The sequence below is a fragment of the Sabethes cyaneus genome, chromosome 1, assembly GCF_943734655.1.
Source record: "Sabethes cyaneus chromosome 1, idSabCyanKW18_F2, whole genome shotgun sequence".
Classification (NCBI taxonomy): domain Eukaryota; kingdom Metazoa; phylum Arthropoda; class Insecta; order Diptera; family Culicidae; genus Sabethes; species Sabethes cyaneus.
In genome coordinates this window covers 143,761,648-143,774,121 of record NC_071353.1, presented here as the reverse complement: position 1 = coordinate 143,774,121, position 12,474 = coordinate 143,761,648, and the positions used below count along the sequence as shown (strand labels likewise).

At 38.7% G+C, this 12,474-nt stretch overlaps 1 protein-coding gene across 4 annotated transcripts in view; it reads left to right on the top strand.

Moving 5' to 3' along the window:
• Nucleotides 1–12,474, top strand: part of LOC128745105 (uncharacterized) — a 76,720-nt gene that overhangs the window by 27,591 nt on the left and 36,655 nt on the right. For 2 of the 4 annotated variants that reach the window (XM_053842092.1, XM_053842094.1), the window contains one exon: nt 5,529–5,816. In XM_053842092.1, the coding sequence (XP_053698067.1) occupies nt 5,670–5,816 (147 nt within the window). In that variant the 5' untranslated portion in view covers nt 5,529–5,669. Of the gene's footprint in view, nt 1–4,636; nt 4,712–5,288; nt 5,339–5,528; nt 5,817–12,474 lie in introns of those variants that run through there. The other 2 variants (XM_053842095.1, XM_053842093.1) reach the window with 2 other exon arrangements.

Genomic DNA, 12,474 nt, shown 5'->3' with positions numbered 1-12,474 from the left:
GGACGAAAAAATTGGATAGAACAAGAAGAAAAAGAAAAGAAAAACAGGGAAAATGAAATATATAGAGTATGTAAGCAATCATTGGAAAATATTAAGTAACATTGCACTCTACACAATGTTGCGAATCAAGCGAGAAGTCTACTATGCCTACTCACACGCGAAAGAGTATCAGAAACGTGCCATTTAACGTAAAAGAAACAGACATTATGCTACCCACACATTCGCGTACGCACATCCCCACATCGTCTTCCTACATAGCTTATTCCCGAGTAAAAAAAATTATGGGGCTGCCCTTGAGGCTGGCGGCGCACTGGGATACAAATTTTGCATTACTTTCACTACTTTTTCTTCATCTTCGCCCTCGATTCTACTCACGGGCTGGAGTACGAACCGTCGTGAGTAATCAACATCAGCAGATCGGGCTACAACCTGCAACGACGAACGACGATCGACGACTAAACAAAAATGGGACAGAAAAGCGAATAAAGATTAAAGCTAAAAAACAGAAAATGACAAAAAGTGGGACAGGAAAAGTGGAAAAACCTGCCTGAAAACGTGGAAAACGGAACAAATAAGACAAAGCCGATGATATGGGAAACGAAAATTAGGGGTAAGGAAAAAAGCAAGAAACGGGGCAGGAAAATAAGAAAAAGAAACCGAGAAAGAGGTAACAGCGTACAGCCAAAAAATATAACGAGAGAGAAAAAGAGGCAAATTGAAACAAGAATGGGAATACGGAACAGAGAAAAGATAAACCAAATAGGGAAAAACGATTAGCGAGAGAGAGAGAACCGATAACCGATAGAGGAAACTAGGAAAACGGGAAGATGAAACAAAGTACAGAAAAGGGGACAGAAAAACAAAAATCAGGACCAAAAATAAAAAAAGAGAGGAGAAACGAAGAAAACGAAATAATGAAGCAAAAAACACGGGACAGAAAAAATGGAATCCGAGAGAAAACGAGGAATAACGGAAGAAAAGTGATAGTGAGAACCAAGAAAACTGAAAACTGGAACTGAAAAGGAGGTAAAATGGAACAAAAAGCGAAAAAAACGGGCCTGGAAAGAGAAAACGGAACAGAAAAGAGGTAAAACGTTTCAAAGAATAACACGGAAAATGTCAATCCTAATTTCAAGTAAAACTTCTTGCCTAACTTCGTGTCCATGTCCGGTTTGAAGTAAAACTTCGAATTCAAGTTAGTCCAAATTCAGGTCTAATTTAATGTTCAATATCAAGCTCAATTTCTAGTTCAATCGCATGTCCGATTTTAAGCCCAATTTCAAGCCTAATTTGATTCCAATTTTAGGTTCTATTTTAGGTTAAATTAAAAAACTTAAATTTCAAATCACATTCTTTATTCACATTCACATTCTTTCACATTCAAGTTCACTTTAAATAAAAAATTCATTTCCTGTTTCAAGTAAAAACTTTAAGTTCAGACCGACTTAAGTCTGTTTTCTATTCTCTATTTTTTCTGTTATGGAAAAATCGAAAGACAGAGTGATATAAATAAAGACTGATAGACAGAAAGACGGAAACACGAAAAGACAGAAGATCGAAAAGACTCAAAACAGGAATGACAACAAGACAGCTGGCACAAACAGACTGGAAAGACTGGTAGAACTGAAAAGACCGAAGAGTCCGGAAAGACTGAAAATAGTAGATTAACTATAGTAAAACAGGGAAGTTAGGAAAGACCGGAATGACAGAATATGCTGGAAAGATGGGTTATACAGATAAGACTGGAAAGAGAGAAAAACTAAAAAAATCATTTTTAATTTTATTTTTTTATTTTGTCGTCTGCTTTCTCTATCTTTATCTTTCCAATTTTTTCTATTCTCCTTTTTTTAACTTCCATTTTTCTGTTTTTTTCTATTTATTTCTTTAATATTTAAATTTTCTATTTATTCCCTTTTTTTCCTTTTGAAATTATGTATAAAATTTTGTTTCAAATATTAAATGAAATCTGTTTTACTGTTTTCTGTTTTCGTCTTCTGTCTTTTATTTTCTGTCTTCTCTCTTCATTCTTCTGTCTTTTGATTTCTTCGGTCTTCTGTTATCTGTCTGCTCTCTTCTGTCTGTCTGTTCTGTCTGTCTCCTCACTCTTCTCTTCTGTATCTTCTGACAAACACTCTTCTTTTGTGTATCTTCTATTTAGGGTCTTATGTTGTTAGTTTTCTGTCTTCAGCTTTCTGCTTTGTAAAATAAAAAAACGAAAGATTGGAAAACAGAAAAACCAGCAGAGAGAATTACAGAAAGGCGCAAAAACAAAAAAAAATAGAAAGATAAAAACAGAAAAACGGAAAGACAGCAAGACGCAAAGACTGAAAAGTGTGGAATACAGTAATGTTCCGATTTTGTCAGCTCCCGATTTTGTCTATTCCCGATTTTGTCAGCTATATTTTGTTTACCTTTGGGCTTTTAAACATGATTCGTGGTCAAAATTAAGGTATTTTTATAATAAAAGTTCTATAGTTCCTGAACAAGCAAAGATAGAGGTATACTATTTTCGGCAATGTTGTGTATTTTTACTATTTGCACAACTTTGTAAAAGAGAAAAAAAAGTCATACAACAACTACAAAAACAGCTAAAATAGAAAAACTGATTTTAACGACTTTTCATATATGAGAAATTGGTTTTTCTATCTTTGCTGAAGAGATAGAAGGTTACTGTCTTCAGCAAAATTCAGAAAAAATCAACATTGGGCTGACAAAATCGGAACATTACTCTACTGGAAACAGATTGCACAGTAAGGAAAGTCGGAAATATTGGAAACATTTGGAAAGATGGCAAAGACAAAAACAAAGATAAAAAACCGAAAATACGGAAAGAGAGTACGGGACAAACCTAAGAAATGTGGTTACGACAGAAGGGCATTAAGACAAAAAATAATAATCCCAAAGTTAATAACCAAAAGACTGCATAGTGGTTCAGAAAAGAAAACAGCGATTAGAAATTGAATAGGGTAAACGCACCATTAGTGGTGGTAGTACCAGTAGTGGTGGAAACTCGAATTATTCCATTATTTCTGCAGATTTTGGTACAAGTTAGATACTTATCAAATAATACTGTTACTGGTAGTTCGATACTTACCAAACTTGTACCAAAATATGCAAAAATAATGGAATAATTCAAGTTTCCACCACTACTGGTACTACCACCACCAATGGTGCGTCTACCCTAGCAAAATTAAACTGGTAAACGCACATCATAATATAAAAATAGACAAATTGATTCATATATAGAAACAAAAAAATTTAAATAACAGAGATGCCAAGAAATAAAGATATATACAAATGATATAAGTCCAACGTCAAATCCAATTTCAAGTCCGAATTCCAGTTCAGTACGAAGTAAAGCTTCAAGCCTAAATTAATCCAAATTCAAATCTAATTTAATGTCCTATATCAAGTCCAATATCAGCTCTCATTTCTAGTTCCGTTCCAAGTCTAATTTCTAGTCCAATTTTAATCCTATTGCACCCGAAAGTCCGGAGTGTTCAACTGGCCATCCCACGATTATTCCGTTTTTCCAGACCAAAACATTCTTCTGAATGATGGGGTCGGACCCATCTTTTGTCTATGTATGTATACGCTAGTGGAAATATGCCATCATGGCTCCTGGATTAGTTTTCAACAATTGTACTGTTGGATTTATCAACGCCATCAACGGCTGGCTACAGCAAGTTTAAGGCTCGAAAAAAACGTATTGCGTCCACAAAACGCATTCGCAAGATGTCTCTATATATAAACTCATCGATCACTCACTCTTTTTGTTTTATTCACTATTAAACCACCAGAGGTTTGCTTTCTATGTACAATAATGTGACGCACGAAATATTTTTTTCAGGTTCCTCATTGACAATGCATTGAAGTCTTTTATATCTTAGTGTTTAATACTTTTAAAAGTTTTCTGCGCAATTCAGTTCAATTCAAATGTGAAACACCTTTTCTAAGCCACTTGCTTTGAATTACAAAAAAAAAATCAATATTTTTCCTATCTTTGGTATAACGGCTAGGGACAACCAATATGGATCGAATGGAGTGACGAAATTTGCTGTTTGTAGTTTACGGATTTTTGTGATAGAAGACATTATAAATAAGGCAAACACTTTTCAATCACTTAACATATAGTTTATGCTAGAAAATGACTTACTGCAAACAATAAAAAATTGAAGCATGACTCAGCAGCTTACTTCAACCTGTCCGAGTATCCGAGCGATTGTCCAAACCCACCCAATTAAAGCAGGGCGTCCTTGCCACACTTGAAAGTTCCTTTTGCTCTCTCGGCACAGATCATTGCCGATCGGCGTGGTCTATATTCTGAACTGTGTGCACACGATGATCACCTTCCGAAATTTCCTACACTGCAAAATCGGTAGTGTCGGACCAAAAACCGACAACAGCACCGTGCACCGATCCGATCGGATGAATCGAATTTGCATCAACAGAGCAATCTGCTGCTCGCCGGACCAAGACCCGATTCGGAAGGTCCACCCAGATCCGACTAGAAATACGCTGTCGCTTTTATTAAAGCATTCATTGTACAATTTAGCATCGTCAGACTAGTCAGACTAGTAGCAGTAGTCCCCTTCATTTAGGAACAGAAAAACCCCACACGAAACTGCCACACACAGTCAGTTTTAGGTGCGCAAAACCTGTTTTCACATTTTCCGCAACTGCGAGCTTGTTGGCAAGCCAACCAAGCCAGGTAATAACTATTTACTGTTTTTTTTTGTAAATCGTTTGTGTGGGCCTCTTTCGATGCTTTCGTGCATCTCCGGGAAAAGTTGACCGAAAGCTTCCAGTAGCTTCCGAACAAACCCCCAACCCCTAAAAGTAATGTCGTGAGTAAAAGAGCAAAAATCGAGTGTGAGTGATAGTGAGAGTGAAAGAGCGAAGGTTTTCAACAAAAGCTCGCTCATTTTCTCTCCCTTCGGGAGAGAGCTTTTACCCGTCCCACAGAACGTTCCTTCGCCCCGAAGGCAGTGCCAGTGGTAAAGTTTTCACTCTCGCTTTCAGCCGCGAAGGCTGGCGGAAAAGCTGGCTAGTTAGGTGGCGAGCTTTCCGAAACGACGATCGAGTGAGAAAACGCACAGCACAGAGGAGTCGTCGCCGCTTTCCGCGAGCGATCGTGAAGGCAGCAGTGATTGCAAGGCTGACTGGGCGGGCGGCTCGAATCGCCGCGCTCGAATGCGGCAAAAGTCAGTCCCCGGTCGAGGCTCGTGATCATTACCCAGTTTGGATTGGCTTGAGACACACTCGACACACCGGCACGGCGGCGTAGTATCAGACGAGACACACTCGTTCGCGTCCTGGCAGCTGGCAGCTAAAGATTGTTGGTGTTGCTTTAGTTTTTCTTTTTTCATTACTTTTTTTTTGCTATTTCGATTTTCAACACTCACACACGGGGTGGACGGCATCCAACGCTTTCACACTCCATTCGAGCCCATTTAGTCTTAATGGTCGAACCAGCCAACTTCCGTTTTCATTATAATAATTTTCCTTTTTTTTCCGCTTCCGAACAGGTTCCAGCGTGCACCGTTGAATCGAATTGCTAAACAGGATCAGTGAGTGCAATCTATAGTTCGAAGAAACAGTGGTGAATTGGTGGTGAATTGGGCTTGTGAAAAACCAACGAAAAAAAAAGCGAAACGTCGGGGTTGAAGATGAAGCCTTGCAGGTGGAGTACGACGGCGCTGCTGTTGGCGCTGTGCATCGGAGTTTCGCTGGCAGCACCCAGCGTTCGGGTGAAGCGGCAGGAGGAGGATCAGATTGCTGAAGCGTCCGAAGTGAATCCAGTCGGTGCCGCCGAGGTTAGTGACTTGCTTATTTTGATCGCTATTTTTTTTTTGTTTGTTTTCGAAATCCCATCTCAAAAAAAAACCTGAAACTGGACCAAATTATGACATGATGCGAGTGGAAGATTGAGAGTGAGTGAGAGTACACAGAGATTGGTAGAAGGAAGGGGGAGGAGGGAGATTGGGCGAAAGAGAAAGAAAGAGAGCAAGAGTGATTGAGAGTGAAATGGTCAGCAGTGCGTAACAAGGTCATACACGTGAATGAATCTCAGCTGGTGTGATACAATATTCGGTTTGCATAAACGATGCTAATTGGGTGGGAAAACAATGTAATGAAGTTGGCGTTTTGGTACGAAGGATTATAGCAGCAGCAGAAGCAGCAGCAGTAGTAGTAGATTCATGATCATTACCGCCGATTGTTCTTGTGGGAAACTTGGTACGGGGGTGTATTGTTCGCTGCCGGTTTTTGCAGTGAGAATTAAACACGTGGCCATAAATGCCAGCAGAAGATTCAAGTTCAATCATAATTAAGCTTGATGGGCAAGTGATTTGCCCATGGAAAATGAGAAAAGTTTATCTGATATGTGATAAGAATCTCCGTGGAGAAATTATTTGCTTAGCATGTAACGATTCTGATATGTTTGTTGTTGCGATATTAGAAGGTAAATCATGCATCGTTAGAAAGAAACTTTTAATTTGCCAATTTAATCTTCCGTATTGTTGAGCGAAAACAAACAGCATTATTTATTTGTATGAGAAAAACTCCTGCGTCATTTGTTTGCCGATTCAAAGTCTTTTAGTGACAAAAATTTCACTATGCTTTATTCTAAGTTCCTTAGTTATGACCGGGAAACTAACATTAGTTTTCCGGTCATAAGTCAGTAACATAGAATCAAAGTCTTGTGAAATTTTTGTCACTAAGAGACTTTGAATTGGTGAACAAGAAAAGAACATAGTTTTCGGATTTTTTTTTTGAGTTTTTTACTGCTATAAAAAAATTTCTCAATCATTCTCAATTCTCAATCAGATTTTTGACCAAACCATAGCACAATATTGGCCATAATGATGTACCCAACGTGGTTTACTGAAAAGTTATTTTATTTCTATTAATGATTCAGTTTTCAAAAGCCTTCGGTAAAGCGTCGCATCAGACGTATGTAGTTAAAGAATTTATCGATCTAATTCAGTGTCGCTTTTGAAGCCGTTTCTTTGGTAAGGTTTTATCTTTCGAACCGACCACAAATGGTTGCAATTGATGCTAAATCTTCCCAATCTAACAGCGATTTATCAAGGGTACCTCAAGGTTCAATATTGGGTCTCCTTCTTTTTACACTGTTCATAAACGATCTACCTTCTGACCTGTTTTTTCACATACTTATAAAGTGAATAGGTTTGCAGTTGATATTCATCTGCCCGAGAGTCTCCCGTCTCTTCCTGGTTATCTGCTGAAAATAATTTTGGTTACTCTTTCGTCAGGCATTCTGGCCACGTGTCCAGTCGACACTGAACCAGCATATTTGTATACTTGATACATGGTCGTGGGTCATGGTCCATTCTTCTGCCAAGTATTGATCGCAGAATTTTACGCCCACAATCCCAAGTAGTCGCCGATTAGCTTCCTCCAACGTCCATCACTCATGTCCGTAAAGTGCTACCGGGAGGATTAATGTTCTGTAGAACGTCACTTTAGAACGAATTTGCAAACTACGGAACATCATGAGGCTATAGATGATCCTTAGAAAGTCCGATTCGTGGCTGCTAGTCGCCGTTATACTTCACGGCTTACATCGTTGTCATGTCATACCAACATTATTTCGACTTCTACGTTATCTGCCAACGAGCCTGCTTCGTTTAGGTAGTATCCCGCATTTTGCAGCTTACTGGACACCAAATTTGCTCTTCATATTACACAATGTGACTCGTGGGTTTTCAGCTTGCCTAAAAGTCTGATTCCCCCACTGTCGTCCTCATGCAATTTTTCAGTCGCTGCAAGTCAGAAAAGGAACGCTCCACCGTAGCTGTTGTATTTACCAATTGAACCAAATTCAAGCATAACAGCCTTACTGTGATGCACACACATGACGGCAGCAAATGTGAAATTTTACGAATGATGCATGCAAATATGGCCGCCGCGCTCTATTTTCATATCAAGTAGAAGTTGTTTCACATTCTCTTTTTACCTTCTTCATTGATACTGAATTAGAACCAGGAGCAATGTGACGGTATGCTTGTTCAATGAAATCGTTGAACCAACGCTCTCGTTCAGTTGAACTTTTTACTCATCAGCTACGAAAGCTAAATAAAATGAAGTTGAAGCGCAGGTCATAGAAATATGTAGTAGTAAATTCATCAGTGAAATTCCCCGATATTGCAACTTCCAACGCAATGTTGAATAGCAGGTGAGGGAGTGTTTCCCCTGGCTTCAGTCCATCCAACATCACGAAAGCGGCGAAGGTCTCACCCGCTATTCTGACGCATGATTTTGACCCGTACAGCGTCGCACGAATCAGCTCAACTAGTTTCAACACAAAACGGATGTTTTAGCATTATCTGCCACAGCTCATTTCGTTCAACTGAATCGTATACCGCCTTAAAGTCCACAAACAGATGGTTAGTTTGCAAGTTGTCCTCCTGGAATTTATTTAGCAACAGAGATGGACTTTAATATAAATAGTAACTTAACACAAAACGGCATCTTCTTAAAAGACATACCAGCGTCTACAAGGGCTGCAAAACATAAAATTAATTTAAGGTTGATTAAATTGACAACTTTTCTCCATTTCGCTCGGCTGTGAGCTACCGCTCTTCAATTCCTGGGGTACCATGTATTCGCCGCCGAACCTCGTTTCTCCTAACCTGAATATATTGCTGGTTGACTTCAAAATATACTGTGCTCCCGTGGATCCCGTGGAAAATAAACTCCGTACGGAGACTTAGTCTGTTACTTGTGGAGTAAGCATAACTTCTGCCTTCGAATATCACGGATGGCGTCGTTGTACGCCATCACCAGTGAGCGAAAGTAGGCAAACTCGTCAGCTAACTCGACCTCATTTTCTCCGATCGTGACACGACTACTGCTCAAGCGGCGTCTGTCGACTTCGGTTCCGCCTGCCAACCTTCACTTCGTTTCGGACGTATTTATCTTTAAGCCAGCCACTCTGCTTCTCGTTGGTCTGTTCTGCATATGTTTTGTCGATAATATCCATATTAAGGGCAAAGCAGATGAATTTACTACATTTTTTTGAAGATCGTGTCCGCGTGTTGATATCCACTCATCACACTTTGTAACACCGTATTGAACAGTAAGCATAAGATACCATTACGTTGACAAAGCCATCTGCAGGACACGAATAATTTCGACAATCCTCTTGAAATTCGCATACAATACTGCATACCATTCAACGGCATAAATCTTCCACACGATTATGAGGAACGTGCTGTTTGAGCCATACATGTCGATAACATTTAACGTAGCCTTCACCAGTTGGATCAGCTTTCCAGAAACTATCCGTAGCTCTTGAAGGTCGATGGTATCATACGCAGCTTTTAAATCGATGAGAAAATGTGCCTGAAATTTTGTATTCGAAGACTTTTCGAAGGAGCTGCCGCACTTTAAATAGATGGTCCTCAGCCGATTTATTGCTCTTCAGCTGCTTGATGACCTTCTTAACTTCACCTCTCGTTGAGAGATACCAGCCATCTCTTGCACGATTTTTGCCCGTTCAGAGAGCAGCTTTTTTCTCGGAAGATTTGATTTCGCCGCATCTACTTCTGTATGTGTATGTGTTCTCCACGGTCTGACGAGTGGCATTACCTATCCAAGCAACAATGTGAGTTTTATTGTACTCTTATGGCGGTTTTAATGACCAATTTTGGTTTTAAATGCCATCATAAGAGTGCAATAAAACCCAAATTGTTACAAGGGTATCTTTGTCGTTAGCGCACAACGTTCTTCTCATCTATTACCCTTCTACAAGTCTACAGATAGGGTATTGGGTTTATTTTCATGTGAGTGTTCCAGCAGCAAGTAAGACGATTCAATAAACTCCAACGTCGCAATTGTGGAACAGTTCAATATTTGTGAGCGAATAAAATACAAATTTTACTTAGAAATTCGCTAGCATCCATCCTGTTAAACATACTAGAGAGCATGCTCAGCTAGCACCAACTCGTATATCAATGTACGAAAACTATCGTAAATATCTCCTAACAAACACGAAATCGTAATTAAAGCTGGATGAAGTGGGATCAAGTTGATTTTTTTGTCGTATATAATGATAATGACTGACAGACATACGATTTTCAGCACAAAATCGTAGAGTAGTTCGGAGCGACTCGCGCTTAATCGGATATTATCGTATATAAATACTTATATAGTCGAAACGCTCAAATTTATTCGTAATCACGTATATCGCCTCCAAAATAGTACGGATATGCCTATTTTGCGCATGAAATACGATTTATTTAGCAGGTATATCTGTACGTAATGCTGATTTTTACCTTTTTTATACATATGAAAATGATAGCTGGGTGGGGCCCCAACAGTTAAACTTTAAGTTGAAAAAGTTGCAGTTAAGTTGCATTTCAATTTAGATCATTCATGAATCGATTTAGATGATTAATAAATAAGATGATATAACAAATCGCGAGGCCCCAAAAATTAAATACTTAAAGGTAGAAGAATGAAATGGACTTTTACTTAACTTTGCGACCACTCAACTTACTCATATGAGTATACTCATAAGCTACAGATAAATATTTACAAGTAGTAAGATGACTTCGAATTAAAAATAAAATTAAATTTTAAATCTGGAGACATTCAAACTGATCATATGAGTTCTATTTTCAATCACCGAATCCATCCTGGAGCGACACTCACGAATACCAGCTTGGTACTTGCCGATGAAGGACTACGCTAACGGTCTCAGTCTACAAAACAAGATACGGGAGAGTACCTAACAGGTAGAATTGAGCAATGCTATACCTCGATACTATACGATAGTTTTTACTGTCGAGTCGAAGTGCTTTTTTTTTCAATAGGTTAATAAGATAATTTTCCAAGTAACACAATTTTGGCATTTTGAGTTCCAGAGACTTATTTATTACCAAAATTAGTCATATAATCAGTTGTTACAACAACTTTATAACAAATGTGTTAGCCGGGTCAATCACTCATCCGGTAGTTGTTCTCCCGCACAGATTCTGAGAATGAATGGCTTCGAACAGCCTCTCACTCCCCACCAGAGATGCCAGAAGTGAAGACATGTCTTCATTTTGAAGACATTTTTGTTACAAAAAAGTGAAATGTCTTCGCTTGAAGACATGTGAAGACATGTCTTCACCATGCAATTTAAATGGGCGGAAAGCCGAAGGCTATTTTTTGTGTTTACATCTCGATTTCTGCAACGCACGTTTGACAGTTCACTTCTCTGCAGTGTTGCTTTTTGTTTATCAACGCATGTGGTGGAAGCCGTAATTTTCCGTTTCGCGATTTTTCCCGTTTTTCACCGCTTATTGCGAGGTTTTCAGGTCCGTAATGGATGCTAAGGTAATCCTAAGTATGCATATGTAAGTGGCTTTGTCCCCAAGTAAAACAACTTGGTAATAATGCCAATGTAATAATGAGGAAAAATCAAAACAAAAGCTGTGCAACAATTGAGCGTTAGGTGTGCAATGATAAGATTTATCGGTTATTTTGGTGTGCAATAATTGGGTGCAGAATTGCTATGCAAAAAAGTAGTTTGCACGGTTTTTGTAAGGAATTTCATACAGATGGCTACCTATTTTATATTAGTCTATCGGCATAGTAAGCGGTTTTGCAAAAACAAAATCTGCTTTCATTTGTTAAAAATCATCAAATTGCTGTAGACGAGTGCTTAGCTGTGCAACAATTGGCAATTTACCCTTAATGTTCATATCTTATGCACGTTTACCATTTCATTTCATTGTTTGTTTCGCCATGACAACTGAAGAAAAAAATGCATATTTCCGATGGTATTGTTATCCCAAGTTAAGTTTAGAAAACTTATAAAGTGAAAACTAAAATCTTCTCAATATAATCTACTAGCTGAGTGCCCAATGTTTCTAGGGGCGCCTTTTCCTCACAGCCACTTGTACATCACTTATTGCAACCGAAATGATTATAATGCAAAAATATAACGCTTGTTCGTGTTTTGGACGTTCCTTCCCATTTGTCAGCTCCCCCGCTTTTGTCAACCCGGCCACTTGCACCCATAGAAAATGAATAGTTTAGTTATTGTACTTTTTTAAACTCAGCTTTTTATTTATTTATTAGTTTAGTACTACATGCTGTCTAATAAAAAAAATAGAAGGGGTCAGTCCCGGCGTAGTGGTTAGCATTCACTTCTCTCACGCCGAGGACCCGGGTTCAAATCCCAACCCCGCAGAAGTCACGAATGACTAAAAACTGGTTAAAGTGACTATAATCTAAACAAAAAAAAAACTACAATGTATACAGCCCTGAGAGTTGTACGAAATGGTGACGTTGGACTATATCAGATCATTAGATCAAAGACTAATGCAAACTGGATTTTTGGCATATAAGAATCTCTGACTGCCATAGTTATTATTTCTTTTACAATAAAAATCGAAAAGTATATAATTCTCACAATCGATTTCGTAATCTATTGATAAAAAAACTGCGGCGCCATGT